Genomic DNA, 16,112 nt, shown 5'->3' on the forward strand with positions numbered 1-16,112 from the left:
TTCAAGTTGAGTTGGCTATGCTATCTAAGGCGCCCAGGTTACAAAGTATCCAACTATCACTGTAAGACAGTGGTTATTCCTTTGCTCATTCATTCACGATGTATTTATTGAACACCTGTCATGAGCCAGCCATGTGCCAGGCATCCCTGCCAGGAATTCAATGGTGAGCAAAACAGAGTGCCCATCTCATGAGCTTTTGGTCCATCGGGGGCAGTGGGGAAACAAATATTAATGGAAGAGCTATACAGGTATGCAATTACGACCCTGATAAGTGCCATGAAGGAAAAACTCATGCAGGGCTTCTGAGGAAGTAATGTTTGGGTTGAAATCCGAAAGATGGATGAACCAGGTGGCTATCTAAATGAACTTGCTAAAGGGTGATCGGGGTTAGAGTTAGGAACAGAGTTAGGGGTGGAATAAGGATTAGGGGAAGAACAGAGGAAGGTTAGAGAGGATCTTTTCCAGAAAAGTGTGCATGTATTATAGGGATCAGATGGACGTTGACCAGGAGTGAGTTGACGGCTGCCTAAATGAGGGTGGAGACAAAAAAAAATAGAGAACAAAGGACAAATTGGGGGTAATTTAGGAAGTAAGGTGGCAGGACTTGGTTTGTCCTTCAAGGTTGTCTATCTGGTGGCTGGGGCACTGACTTTGGCCTTCTCCTGGGCTGGTACCTTTGGGGCCCTCCATGACCAGCAACCTGGCCTCCAAAGGTGGAAGCAGCCACTGAGGAGTCCAAGTACACGTGCCAAGTAGGGATGGTAAATGGGTGAACAGGAGGCCCAGGTGAGCCCCCGCCTTGGTCGGCAGCAGGGTTTCAGAACCTGGATTTAGGACTCAGGTGAGAGGATTCCTGGAGCCCTTGCATAGATTATTGTGGGCAGTGAGGTGTTTGCAGGAGCTCACAGTGATGCCTATTAAAGAGGTCAGTTGTATCCACCAGCACCCACGCTTCATAGGTAACTGTTGCACTACATAGTGCTACCTGTAACCAGTGCAGCTATAAAAAGAACGTAGGAAACAATTGGCCCCAAATATGAGCACCATGGGTTTTTTTCCCCCCTCTTGATCAAAGAAAGACTCCAATGAAAGGGAAAAAAAAAACTAATTAAAAAGTTAAAACCTTATGTAATGAAATTTAAAAGAAAACTTTTGAAGCCAACAAGCAACCATGGGCAAGGCTTCAAAGGGCCCAGAATCAATGTTTGTCAATAGCAGTTTTGCATCCTTTAATTTATTTTTCATGAATGTAAAGCGTGATGTTATTAGGAGCCCATCCATGCCTTAATTCTGTGTGAGATTTGGTGAATCCGAGCTCTATTAACATTCTGTTCAAATCAGCGATGTCCGAGGCCTGTGGCAGGAGTCTCACGCTATTAGGGCTCTCACCCAGCGGATGGGATGCTAGTGGACCATCGGGCCTTCTGCGCTGAACCCTCAGCAGCCGCCCCCTCACCCCCAACCCCAGCAGCCAGGGGCACTTTGCTGCTTTCTCTCCAGAAAAGAAACCACCCCCATGACTCAGCCCAGCCCCAAAGTTACCATTTGTTTAATCAAGATAGTTGGTTTGCAAAACATTAAACATTAAACAGTATTTGATGCCTAGTTAATAATTTGCATCCTCTTCATTTGCTCCTGAATCCCTGGAGACTGACACTTTCCCCCCTAAAGGCATAGACAACAAAAGGAATTGTTTTCAGAGCAAAACAAGAGTTCTTAAACTACAAAGATGTTTGCCAGAATGTCTGATCTCCATGTTCTGCTGTTAATGTTTCTGGCGGGAAAGACAGCCTTCGGGGTAAGTGTTCTTTTCAAATATCTGTAGTTGAGAGAATCTGAGGTTATTAGGAGGACCAAACCAGCTGGGCCAGGAGTGCTGAGAAACTCTAGTTGTGAAAGGCTGGTGTTGCCAGGTCGAATATGTCCTGATTTCAAGGGCTCCTGCAGGCCTGTCATGTTGGTTGCTGTTAAGGGGCCAGTTCCATGAAGCCATGCGATTGACTTGAGCCCCCTTGGAGCAGAGTCTCCATGAACACCTTCCAACTAAGGAGATCAGAGCAAGAAAATCTGCCAAGGCAGTGTGCTGTGATCTGGCATGGATCTCAGAGATCCCTCTGGGAAGCTGCTGAAAGCTACAAACTCTCTCTCTGTACATGCCAACACACATACCACGTTCTCCAGCTATTTCAGGTGACACTAGGGTAAGAATCCCTGTGCTTTGGCTCTAGAGGAGAATCCTGCTGGCAACACGTCTGCTTAGATGGATTAGATTTGGAGAGAAGCTTTGTGGGCAGCACTTTTTCTCCCATCACCCTGTAACCATGGCTGTAGTGAATGGGGCAGAGAGGAGGGCCCCAGGGAGGTCGTGGTGAGAATGGAAGGAAAGGGACATCAGGGGCTCTCACATGGGGGACTCAAGACATTCGGGAGCAGGTGAGTTGTGGAGGTGTCGGCTCCTGCTGTACGCCATTGTGGTCCAAGAGTGTTAGCTGGGTCTCTGTGGACATGTGAGAGAGGGCCTTCACCAGACATCGCACCTCTTGGGTGGGTTGGAGGCATGAGTGTGGGCTTGGGAGCCAGGGTTTGAATCTCAGCTTTGCCGCCTTCTAGCTGCGGAACAAGTAACAAGTAACATCATCTCTGTGAGCCTCAGCTTCCTCTACTGCAAACCTAGTGATAATCTCCCCCAGATTTGGGGAGGGTCGAGACCGATTAAATGGGGCAATGCATGTGGCTTTCAATAAATGTGAGCTCTTTTCCCTTGAGATTTCCAAAGTGAATACGAGTTCTCTATAAAAATCAGAGAATGCGCCCCTTTGTTGGAGTGGAGGGGGTTTGAATAGAGAACAAGAAAGGGGTGAGAACTGAAATAACAGTCATAACCTATTTATCTCATTAAATACCTTTGCATCTTATTTCCCATTTCACTCCATAGAGATTTTCCTGCAGGAAGCAGATTAAATTCCAGGTTTTCTGATTAGCACGCTTTAAAAACAAGAGCTTCTCCTCCCCTTTCGGTAAACTGTACTCAGACATCTACCTTAGTTCCATATTAAGCTGCCAATGACTCACCTCTGGAAGAGTTTTCTTTTCCAGTGATGACCTGCGTGTGTGTGTGTGTGTGTGTGTGTGTGTGTGTGTGTGTGTGTGTGGTGTGGCTACAATGACCGGTTGTTATCAAACCCCCTACATCACCGATTGTTGTTGGATGTCTGGGGCCAAGATCCTGCAGAAATACCGCAAGTCTAGAGAAAAGCGATGGAAACTAACAGAGGTTCACAAGGGGCCCGGAGAAAGGACCAGTCAGAAAGAATTAGATCCTAAAGTTTGCAGGCAAGGAAGAGAGTGGATGCAGTCTGTTTGAAATTCACCAAAAGATAATGCTCCCCCCAAATCCCTTTTTTGCAAGCCCCAGTGACTTTTTAGGGTTAGGGATGAAAATATAAGTCAATAATGGATAAAAGACAAAATACGAGAGATAGCCTTTGGGCAATGAGATTAGTCAATTCCAAAAGGGGGATTCAGGGCTTTGGAATGTTTTCTTACTCCAGATGTGTGCCAGACAGGTGGTTGGGAGGGCAGCTTGTGTCCCATAGGCCAGTACACAGACATCCAGGGGAAAGTGGCCAACTCACTCAGATGTCTAGAGAGTTTGAGGCATCAGCAGGAAGGAAGGGGCCACATAGCCCAACGGATAGGGTGGCCTCTTCTGCCCCATGTAGCTAAAAATAATAACCAACTGCTACCATTTAATGAAAAATCCTGTGTGCCAGGCTCTGTGCTTTTGATGCATTGGTCTTTGGGTCCTCCAGAAGGACCCTAAGAAATAGGTACTGTTATTGATCTCAGTTTACAGATCAGGAGCTGGGTAACATGTCCTCAAGTCACAAAGCTGGGAGGTGGCAGAGCTGAGTCCTAGACTATGGCTGGTGTCCATCTGTCTGGATAAGGTCTCTTGCCTGGGACCCTGGCTGAGGATGAGCTTTCTTTGGTCCATATAGCTTCAGGGCATGGTCCTTCCTGTAGGGATGGGAGGCTCTTAGACCAGGGGCCTCTTTGCTGGTTGGAGCGTAACAGACCCATGTGCCTCTGAAACTTTAAAGCAAAGGGTCTCTGATTGCTGCCCATTGGAAAGATGCCTGGAGACCCTCCCACGAGTTCAGATCATGCAACATAAAATATGAAGACTTCTCTGTAGGCTCGTCTCTAACTTAGGTTTTTATTCAGATATCTACGATCCAAAAAAGATGCAGTCAAATATAGTTGCCATGGATTCCAGGGAATCCTTCTTAGTGCCTTCCTGGTCTGGTCCAGATTTGTTTTTCCTTACCTGTCAGTTTTGAACACCTGTCCCCAGCATGGTCTTGTATTGTTATTCCCGTTTTATGAAGGAGAAACAAGCCCAAAGATGTTGAACTAACTTCCCAGCCAGGACAGAGACCCAGCTCTGTCCAATTCCTCGCCCATCACAGGAGGCCCGCTCAACTGTATGTGCCCCGTCCCCAGAGCTTAGGCATCTCTTCTTGCTGTGGTTCTTAGGGTGATTTGCGGTGCCACTGGCCTCAGCCATAATGTAATTTGACCTCTTCTAGGGTCATAAGCCAGAGGACAAGCTTGTCAGGCCTGCCCTGCTTATCTCAGCCCATCTGCAACAGTGGGCCTTACAATTAAAATGCATGTTTGCTCCCATTTCTAAGCTTTTTAAACCCTAGAGTTTAGAGTTTGGAGTCAAGAACTCTAGAACTCCAGAATTCTCCTAGATAGAGAGTCACAAAAATGTCTGCATAGACCAGAGTTTGCAAATTGGCAGCTTGGGGTACATTCTACTCACAGCCCGAGTTTTATTTGGTGGGTAGAAGTTCAGCCTGAAGAGTATTTTCATTTCCTTTCAATTGCTTGGTGACATCTGAGAATCAGAACATTTCACATAACAATACAGATCCCCAGCTTTTCTTGAAAATCAGGCATTCTAGTAACACAGGCTCCCATTCTTGCATGGCACCAAGGGGAGAAGGAACTACTGCTTCTGATATTAGAAGCTGAAGCCTCCCAGATCCCACAGGCCCCAGCACTCTCTCTTTTTGACACCCTCTCTGCTTGATAGGTGTACATTATCTACCTCGTTCTACCTTGGAAAGAGAGGCAAAAAGAGAAAGAAATGGAGGGAGAGCCTGCTTGTCTGGTTATTGTTTAGAAACACTGTGGATGCTGAGGTATTAGAGCCAATTTTGGATGGTCAGATAACAGGGCTCAGTGTCTGATTAATTCAAGCATCCAAATCTAGCCGGCCCCCAGGACCAAACAAGGCCTTGGATGGGATAACACGAACCACCTTTTTCAAAGCGTCGATGCTCCGGAATGTCAGAGTCTCTTTCAGGCCTAGGAGACATCACTTCCTCTTGCTGTAACCCATTCAGAGTCTTATGGAAAAGAGAGGGACTGAGTTGCACTGCATGTTCTTATAGATTTTTTAAAAACCTGATCCTAAGCACAAGTCCAACTCATTAGCTTTGGCAGTGTACACTGGTATTTAGGGAAATCAGGTCGCAGGAAATCACATGTGTATGTAGGCACAGATATATTTATATTTTCAATTCATTAGAGTTTCCTAAATGCAAAAGCAATTCTGCTGTCACAGAGAAACAGCATGGCAGAATATTCGGCAGCCGGGATTTTAAATAAAACATGCTTTTTCTTCATAATTAATATAACAAGGTTTCCTGGCTTAGGACTTGGCAAAGATCCCAGGAAAAATGAGGGGAGGGGGTTGGTGTGACGTGCTTGTGACCTGATGAACAAATTCGAGGAAGAGTTTGTGCTGAGTGAGCTCCCCTCAATCACTTAATAATTTGAAAAAAAAAAAAATTCAAACTCATTGACAACAGTGGCTAATTATCATAATCATAATCATAGCAGCAAGTATTTATTAAGTTTATCAAGTCTTTACCATATGTCAGGTATTGTGTACTTTATGTTTATTATCTCATGTAAAGCTTCCCAACAGCCCTATGAGTTAAGGACCACTGTTATCCTCATTTTACAGATAAGAAACTAAGCTTTACAGAAATTAAGTAATCTGTGCAAATGGCCCCCCTGTGAGGTTACAGAGCTGGGATTCAAACCCAGGTCTGCCTGATGCCAGTTCCATGCTCATAACCACTTTGTTAGAGGTTGCCATGCCAGGCACTACCCCGAAACGACTGGGACTTTCAATGGGGAATGGAACATGTCCAGAGGGACAGTGGCCTCAGACTCCAGTTTCAGGCAGGAGGAAAAGCCACTTCCATCTGGAGGCTCCTTCAACAATCCCCGAAGCTTTTCTTTCCAACACCAGAATGATCAAGTCTTGCTAGATGGCTAACCCAATAGCTCAGTGCTTTCAAAACTTTAGTCATGAATGAATCCATCTTTAGAAATTTTGCCAAAGCCCAGACTGGTTTCTTAATACTTTTGTTGAATAGACTCACTTTTTGTCTACCTAGATAGATATATTTATAAAGGAAACCATCACTACTATAAATGGGAAAATCAAAGAAAATGAAACAATGCCACTGAGTTCTAACTGGCTGCGGCTGTCACGCTAAAACACAGGGCTGACGCCTGCTTTCTCCTTGTTAGGAGGGAAGACTAGCAAGAGGTAGAGGGGAGGGACTTACCAGCGCCACCCCAGTCTGTCTTTGTGATGGGATTGGAAGAGATGACAGTAAAACTGAGAAGGGAATGACTCTCTCACGCTGTGTTTTGATGTGGTGTCTCTCCCTGGCCAGGCACCACCCAGATCAGCTTGGGTACCAGCAGCGGTTCATGTCCCACAACAGAGAAAGCACGGAAGTAAAGACAGCTTCAGGGGTGGAGTTGGTTCCCATCAATGGGAAGTTACTTTCCTGAGAACCCCTGGGCTTTTCCTGAGAACCGACTGGCCAAGGAGGTGAATATGGGGGCTTGTGCCCATGTGGTGGGCCTCAGACTCCACCCCCACCGGCTCTTCTGTTTTTTATTTTTTCGTACACCTGCCTTTTCAAAGGGTTCCGAAGTGCATGATCACATCCAGAAATGAGCATTTGTTTTTATCCAGTCTCCTTATCCTGGATGGTCTCACCACCAATCCTTCAGCCCCCTCCCCGCAAGTCCTTCATACCAATATTTCTCGCTAAGTGCTTACCTGAATAGTAACCCACTGCAAATGCTGTGCTCTCCCTGAGCAGACAAATCCCCCTGAGTCAAACATCAGGGTGGGTAAGGGAATTCTTTCTTTTATCACTGGGGAAACGAGGCACAAAGAGATTCAACAATTTGCACGGGAGCAAAGATAGACTCACCCATCTCCTTGGCCAGGAGCTTCAGGCCTAAGAGAGGTAAAATCGAAGTGTGGCCAAGGGCAGAGTGAGCTGGGGGCTGATTGAAAATGCATGTTCTGGGCCCGCTCCAGGCCCATGGAAGCACAACCCTGCAAGTGGGGCCCAGGGATCTGAATTCTTATCAAAAGCTCCCCAGATAAAAATGGAAATTCCCAGGGTCTACAAACGGGACTCTCCTCCCTGCCCTGCCCCAGCCCCGCTCGCCACGTGAAGCTGCAGTCCAGCCTCCAGTTAACTGGGCAGAGGTCTGTACAGGTGGCTTTGAGCCAGGCATAGGTGATCAGCCTCACGGTGAGGCGACCCGGCCTTGAATTCCTCCCTGGCCCAACCCACTCACGTCCTTACAGGAGCCATGTCACCCTGTTGGACCTGATCTTCCTCCTTTGCACATAAAGGGTCTAGGCCAGCTCCTCTTCACAGTGCCTCCTGGCTCATCGCTGTGGTCCCGTGAACGGCTTCATGCAGGCCCTCAGGAAGGAAACCACCCGCAGGGACCACTGGCTGGTGCCTTCTCCTTTGGCCTCTGGATTTCCCCGTTAGAGCCGTCCCTCCTCACCCTGAGCTTCAGATTAAAGCAAAGCCACAGGGAAGCTGCCGATCCTGGGACAGCGTTGCACAGCTTGTGTGCTAAAGCAAGGATGAGATTCCTTGTGACTACGAAGGAGACTGAGTGCCACCACTTCATACCTGTTAGGATGCCTAGAACCTTTTAAAAATGGAAAATAACAAGTATTGGTGAGGATGTGGAAAAAGCAGAACCCTCATTTATTGCTGGTGGGAATGTAAAATGATGTAGCCACTGTGGAAAACAGTATGGTGGTTTCTTAAAAAGTTAAACACAGTATTACCATAAGACCCAGCAATTCTACTTCTGGTACTGGCCCAAAAGAATGGAAACCAGGGAATCAAACAGATATCTGTACATCAATGTTCATAGCAGTCTTATTCATATAGCCCAAAGATAGAAACAACCCAAGTATCCACCAACAGATGAATGGATAGACAAATTGTGATATATAATGGAATATTATTTAGCCATGAAAAGGAACACGTTTTTGAGATATGCTACAACATGGACAAACCTTGAAAACATTATTCATAGTGAAGTAAAGCCAGTCACAGAAGGACACATAATGTATGACTCCACTTACATGAGGTACCTAGAACTGGCAAATTCATAGAGACAAAGTGGAATAGAGCTTACTACAGGCTTGGAAGAGGAAGGAAGAGAGTCATTGTTTAATAGGTACAGACTTTATGCTGGGGATGATGAAAAGGTTTTGGCTATAGATGGTGGTAATGGTTACATAATAGTGTGAATGTAATTAATGCCACTGAATGGTATACTTAAAAATGGTTAAAATGAAAAATATCATGTAGTATATATTTTACAATTAAAAAAAAATGACTGAGGCTTTGCACAGTTGTTCATCTCATGACATAGCTTTTTGCAGGAGGGGCCAGAGTGGGAGGATGTTGTGAGGCAGCAGTTGGGATGGTGCCTGGGATTCTGGCAACCCCTGTCCTCTGTCACCTCCACCTCTTACCCTAACCTTGAGCTCTGTGTCCAGCAGTGGGGACTGGCCCTGCTGAGCTGTGCACTCCTGTCCCTGGCTTGCCTTCCAGCCCAGCAGCCTCACCCTCACCTGGCCACAGTGCAGAGTTCTCTCCTCCCCAGCTACCTTTAGGAGCAATGCAAATCCTTTCCTGGTGTGCAGTGACATCTGGTCTACCACCCGGTCATGGTAGAACAACTGCAGAGAAAGAGATGGCTGGCATTTGAGTCCCAATCTCTTACTTACCAGGTGAAAGATTTTTCTGCTATTGGTTCATTCTAAGTCAAGCTTCTAGCCCCGAAGGTCAGGTCTAGCCCCACCTCTCCCCTCTACTGCTTCCCAGTCCTCTGAGAGTATTTCCTATCAGTTAATTCCTGGAACCCATCAAGGCAGACTTTTAGCCTCTGCCTTTCTGTTTTGTTTTCAAGAAGGTTTAGAATTGTGAAAGGTAGAGGAAGAACCTGAGTTGAAATAATTACTAGATTAAAGATAGGACAGAAGAGATTAGACCTCAACTCCCTCCACCCTCAAGGAGATTACACTGTAAATCAGTAAGACTCCGAAGCAGGATCCTTCTCTCTGCCCCTCCCTGCCTTCCCCACCAACCATCCTGAGCCTAGAAGACACCAGATCATGAGACATGCTCCCTCGTGACTGGGCTGGGGGGTGGGATATTAACATTGCTAATAATTTGCTTCTAACTGGGGAAGGTCAAAGTCCTGAGCCACGGGTCCATTGTGAAAGCCCGACTGTAGATGGACCAGCAATTGGATTTAGAGAGGTCTCTCTGAATCTATTGCAAAGCAGCTACCTTTCCACTTGCAAGAAGCAGCTATTCCCAGCCCTCTAAGAGGAGCTGAGGCAGTTGTGACCACTCATCCCTGGTGAGACTGGGAATAAATGTGGTGGAAGAAGCAGGCAGTGGCTTGTGTGCCTTTTGATCTGCGTGAAGATGTTTGCTGAGATGTGTTTGTCGCAGTGGGCTGGCTGAGGCTGCAGATGACTTTTGTCCCTTCCCCTGATGTCCATGGGACCTAGTGGCTCTCTCTGTGTCTGCCAGGCCTGGGCAACTCTGAACAAGATTTTCACAAATGTTTCCCAGAATAAGGACCCAATCTCTTCACCGGGCTCAATGCCCTGCTCCTCTTAGGGTTAAGTAGCTTTCCCACTTCCTTCTCCACCTTTTCAACACCATGTTTGCAGGCTGTGGGTCCCTCATCCCTCACAGCAATGGCTCTTTTCTGGCCTGGCTCTATCAATTACTAGCTGAGTAATTTTGGGCAACAATCTCTGCAAACGTGTTTTCTCACCTCTAAAATGGGCATAATTATAGTACTTCAATTATCAAGGATTCTGTGCAATAAAAGAGACAAAATGCACATAAATCATTTAGCACAGTCCTTGGCAACTGTCAGGTCTTAATAAATGTGAGCTGAGATCATAGCTGTCCCCTCCTGCTCCTCTTCCTACTTCTTTTGCATCGATGACCTTCCTCTTTAGATTTGCAAGTCCCAGGCATAGGAGTTCTTATTTCCTTGTCTCTTTTGAAAAATGGAAGGGAATAATGGGGTGAAAGGAGGCGAATATTGTGTCTATCCATTCCCCTCAGCCCCCCGCCATCATCCAGGTTAGTTTCAGTATCCAGGTATATGGCATAAATCACTGGCTATTGTCCTAACCTTTCCAGTTTTGTCCCCCAATATCCAGCCTGGTGTTTGGGCTGCCAGTGTCCACATTTCACCACAGCCTCTTTCTGAGGGCGGATCCACTGATCCACAAAATGAGTGGGTCTGCTTCGGACCCCTGGGACACCCTGACATGCAGCCCAGGCTGCACAGCTGGGCGGCAGCTGCTTCAGACCCCCTGAGAGCCCGTGGGATCTGAAGGTGCCCCCAGGCCAGGAAGGTCCTGCTTTCTTTTTGTTTGCTTTCCGTCTGAGCCCCAGCTCCAGCTCCAGCTCCAACTCCTGGGAAGGGCACGTCTGCCACCTGCTGGCTGTGGGCAGCGCAGCACCTGACTCTCCCTCAAGCTCCAGTTTCCAGCTAAGATCTGGGGCTCTCGCCCTGGCTCAGGTCCTGAAGGGCTGGATGAAGACAAGTAGAGAGTGACGGGCTCTGACCTCCACACAAGCTTTATGGAGGGAGGATGAGGCAGGCAAAGGACTGGGACCAAGGCTGCATTGACTGGCTGTGACGAGGGTGAGACTGAAGGAGGGGTAACGTTTGTCCTCAGGGACCCCTCATGCCTCTTCTCTGTCACCTGCCTGCCACTCATGCCCAGAGATGTCAATGTCAGCTGCTCCCTGTTCAAGCACCCCAGGCCCAGAAATACCCTGAGACCTGAACCTGCCCTTCCTCTGCCAACCCCGCCCGCCACTACCAATCCCCCACCAAACAAAATCCCCACCCCTTGTCTACTTCCTGCAGAAACAGGGCAGGGCAATAGTGATGCATTTAAATAGGCACTGTCCAGACCACAAATGGCTTCTCTCCCTTTCTTTGCATGACTTTCTCCCCCCCAACTTTTTATTTTGTAATTTGTCAGACCTCCAGAAAAGTGGAAAGAATAATTCACTGAATATCATTCACCCAGATAGATGCAACACAGAACTTTTGCCGTAGTTGCTTTCTGCCATGATCTCTTATGCATTGGGGAAAAACCCAAACGAACTTTTTGGCCAACCCGATATATACATTTGTTTTGCTTGTTTGTTTGGTTGGTTGGTTGGTTGGTTGGTTTGCTGAATCATTTGCACCTAAATTGCAGACATCTCCCTCCTTACTTCAGCATCTTCTAAGAATAAGGACATTTTCCTACAAAACCACACTACCATTATCACTCTCAAGAAATCCAACACTAATGAAATAATACTAACATAAGTATATATTCAGATTTCCCAATTGTCCCAATAATATCCTTTAGGGTTTTTTTTTTGTTTTTTTTTTGTTTTTCAAATCTAGGATCCAATCAAGGACCCACACTGCATTTAGTTGTCAGGTCTCTCTAGCCTCATTTAATAAAGAACAGTCTTCCCATCTTTTTTGCCTTTTACGACACTGACAATCCTGCAGAGTCGAGGCTAGTTATTTCGTAGAAAGCCCACAATCTGGGCCTGTCATGTTCCTCGTGAGTAGATTTAGAATAAGCATTTTTGTCCAGAATGCTACAAGTTGATGTTGTGCCCTATTGTGCGTACATCACGTCGGGATGCATTCTTTCTTTTTACAATTTTGCCCAAAAATGACTGAGGAGGCTACAGTAAAACAGAAAATTAAAACTTCTGCTGAGGGTAGAGGAAGCAAATATACCAGACTGCCTAGACCAGGTACAAGGAAGATGCGTCACCCTGACGGAAGCTTCCTGGTCACCGAGACCCACCCAAGGGGAACCCTGTCAGGAGATAGAACTCTTGTTTTCCAAGTCAGAGGTCAGCAAGCTTGGTCTGTAAAGTACCCAACAGGAAATATTTGGGACTATACTCTCTGTGTCAACAAACGCCCTGCAGTTGCAGCACAAAGGCAGACACAGGCAATGTGTAAGCAGGTGGGCGTGGCCATGTTCCAATCAAACTTTATTGGCAAAAACACAACTGCTGGGTTCGGCTCAAGGACCTTTGTTTGCTGACATCTGATGTAAGTGAAAGAAAATATTCCAGCTATTCGATAAGTAAAACTTTCTTTTTCTGGAAAGTACTGCATTGTAAAAAAACAAAAAACAAAAAAACACTACCACCACCACCAAAAAACACTATTCCTACCATTATTTATTTTTTCAGCAAAACTTTTTGAGGCATGCCATGTGCCAAGCACCATGCTCAATATTGGGTAAATACATCAGTGATGAAACAGACAAGAGCCTCGACTTTCTTGTGAGAGCAGAGTTTGATGGGAGAGACAGATAACATGCAAATAAACATACAAAACTACAAGCTGTAATGGGGACCATGGAGGAAATGAATGGGTGCAGAGACAAAACATGGGCATGTCATACTGATAGGGGAGTCGGGGAAGATGATATTTAAGCTGAGACCTAGTGATGGTCATTGGAGGGGTGGGGTGGAGAGCTTTCTAGGCAGAGGGAACAGCAATTGCAAACGCCCTGAGGTGGAAAGAGCTTGGCTAGTGCCATTTTGAACCTAGGTGTGGCTGGAGATTAGTAAAGAGTAGCAGGAGAGAGGGGTATGGGAGGAGGTTTACAGGTCAGAGTTGGTGTTTGTATTTTATTCCAAGAACAATGGGAAGTAGTTGGAAAGTTTAAGCATCTGTCCATCTCCAACCTTAAGGAACTGTCACCTGAGACAATCACTAGACTTGGGCATGAATCCGAATCCGAATCCTATCACAGCCGTGTGACCTCTGAGCCTCAATTTTCTCATCTGTAAACAGGCTAATAAAGCCTCTTCATAGGGTTGTTAGAATAGTTAAATGCAGCAATGTGTAGTCAGGCGGAGGAGATGCACAATACATGCTGATCGCTGTAACTGACAAGACGGTCAGTACCTGGGCGGCCAGGTTCCAGCATGGGAACAGATAAGTGCAACCACTACTCTTCCACACTGGGGAGAAAGAGGGATGTTTTGGATGCTCAGCCAGCACAGGGAGAGTGAGTGGGGCACATCGTCAAATAGGCCCCAGCCCCTCTCTCTCCAATCCACAACACCACCCCTCCAGCCATCAGAAAGTACCCCGTGCTCCAGTGCCCTAGCTATGACTCCGAGAAGGCTCCTTTCAGCTCGCAGGAGCTCAGGAAAGCACCCAGCCTGCTCAGAGGACTCAACCTTGCTCTGCTCTGTGTCATTTTGTTTTTCAGTTCTCCCTCCTGTCTTTACTCACCAACCTGGACCCAGGTGAGTGTGCGGACCCCCCTGGGGCTGCCAACCCCACAGGCTGGTTCTGGGATGGAGAAAAGGGGGCCTGTACATGTGAGTGTGGATGTGACCTCAGGGTTCCAATGGTTCAGAAGTGGCACGGACCGCTTTGAGGATCTTCCCGGAGAAATACATTCCTGGGTATTTGTGTGTCCACACACACACACACACACACACACACAGTGCTTTACACAATTTTGAGTTGCCTGTGGACATCCCTGATGTCCAGTCTCATGACCCCAAGGGAAAAATTGCTGAAGCCGTTAAACCCTTTCCTTTTATACAGAAGGAAACTGAGGCCCAGAGAGGGGAAGCACCCTGCCTGAGGTCATACAGCCCATCAGTGTCTGAAATGAGACCAAAAGGCCAAGGCAAAGTGAGGGTGTCTTGAACAATGGCTCCAGGAAGGCCAGCCCTGTGCTACCCCACTCTCTCCACCCCCTTTGGTGGGGAGCCAGCCCCTCTGTGCTGAGAGGGTGGTGCCATGCAGGCAGCCCCCGGCTGGCCCACCGCTGCTGATGGTCTCTCACCAGCAGCCCCACTGGGTTGCTCCTCCACCCGGTGTGTCTCCTCGATGTTCTTTCACACAGGCTCTTCTCTCACAGGCACACCTGCCACCTCTCACCTGCTACCTGTGCCCTTTCCTCTGCCTGGTGCCCTCAGCCGGGCCTGGGCTGAGCAGAGCCGCTGCTTCCTGCCACATCATCCATCTCTCGGTCTCTGTCTCTGGGTCTGAATCTCCCTTTGCTACTTTGAGGCTCAAGGGAGAAAACTCCACTGATTATTTCACTGGGGCAGAGGACACATCCCCCACTGGTAGCGACCTGTGTTGATCACCCACAGAGGACAAGAGCCAGGCACATGGAGATTACAGTCACACCTAAACATTGGATCAAGGGTCTCTTTGGAGCAAAGAAGGCAATAACTGGGTCAAATTCAGCTTGACAGTCAATATTCTCTGGCAGCAAAGCCCTGGATGGGCAGACAGATTTGTGCCGGCTCAAGGCAAGCGATGCTTGGACCTTGTCCTGCCCTGCACGCTCAGGGAATGTTTGTGGAATTGGATAGAAATGTACATGAGCATGGTGTGGGGACTGGGAAAGGATCTGTGTCTTTCCCCAAAGCAAAGGAGAGTGTTGAATTCAACAACATATAATTCAATTGCTTGGAAGAATCATACTTCAGGGGGCTCCCCCAGCTGGCCAGACCAGCAGCCGTACATGGAATCCAGGGAGGGTCCAAGGCCAAGAGATGGGAAGAGCTGCCCCCTCCCCAGCCTTCAGCGCGAACATCTTCTTCAGTGGTGCCAAAAATAAAAATGGCACCACTGAAGGGGCTGCTTTGGTCTGGGTGCCCACGAGACAGAGCTTCGGAACTGTGGGCTTGCACAGAGGAAGAAATAGGACATCTGACACCCAAGGGACCTCACTCTCTTCAAGTGTTTGAAAAGCAGCCCCACCCCTAGTCCAAGAGGTGGTCCTTGTGGGAGTTAAAAGGAGTATTTACGTCAAGAAACTTTATAGCCACCTGCCAGACAGTTGCAAAAGACATCTACAATGACTATGAGTTTATGACACCCTGGATTGTGCAGTGAACAACACGAACAAATGTATGCAGTGGCCCTACTGAACAGACATCACAGAAAAGGGAGTGGATACATTCTTTGTGTCCATAAGGCCTTCAGCTTTAATCAAATAGATTGGAAACTATAGGGTCAGATTTGATCTGCAAACAGGAAGAACTTCCTCACCAACATAGTTGTCAAAAAATCTGAATGGGCTTTTGGGCTCTTGGGTGGTAGTGAGTTCTCCATCACTGGTGGTATTCGAGCACAGGCTGAAAAGCCACTTAGTAAGGAGTGGAAAGTGTGGGATTTAACATACTGAGATTCTGGGCTTTATAAGAACTCTGCCAAGGGCTTCTGATAGTTTGGTTAAGTAGATGAAGGGACCCTGGAACAGGCCACCTGCATGCTCCCAAGTCCACCTCGAGGTGTTCTGCCAGCCAGCCTCTGGCTGTGGAACAGGGTGAGATGTAGTGGCTGGGTCTTTCTGCAAAGAACAGGTTAGGTTCTAAAAACACCCCTGTTCGTGTCTGATTTAATTTCACCTGAGGGTTGTACTTTGATGGAATTTGTCAGATTCCCCGCCGGCTTTGACAACAGTGTGGCCAGGGAAACGCTGTGCCCATGTCCACCGGCAAGCTGCTACTGTAGTTGGTCTTGCTGGAGACAGTACATTGTGAGGGCCTGGCTGGAGCAGATGGGCCTGGGCCACAGTCCCCAACGGGTGGCAGAGGAGGTGACCATCAAACAACACAGACTCTGCCCAT

The 16,112-nt window shown here is 47.4% G+C and overlaps 1 protein-coding gene across 1 annotated transcript in view; it reads left to right on the top strand.

Annotated features, from left to right (window-relative positions):
• Positions 1–1,642: 1,642 nt before the first annotated feature.
• HABP2 (hyaluronan binding protein 2) overlaps positions 1,643–16,112 on the top strand; it is a 37,605-nt gene continuing 23,135 nt past the window's right edge. The window contains exons 1-2 of the mRNA XM_068548600.1: positions 1,643–1,798; positions 13,724–13,760. Of these exons, the coding sequence (XP_068404701.1) occupies positions 1,730–1,798; positions 13,724–13,760 (106 nt within the window). The 5' untranslated portion in view covers positions 1,643–1,729. The remainder of the gene's footprint in view (positions 1,799–13,723; positions 13,761–16,112) is intronic.

This window comes from Eschrichtius robustus, chromosome 7, assembly GCF_028021215.1.
Source record: "Eschrichtius robustus isolate mEscRob2 chromosome 7, mEscRob2.pri, whole genome shotgun sequence".
Taxonomy (NCBI): Eukaryota; Metazoa; Chordata; class Mammalia; order Artiodactyla; family Eschrichtiidae; genus Eschrichtius; species Eschrichtius robustus.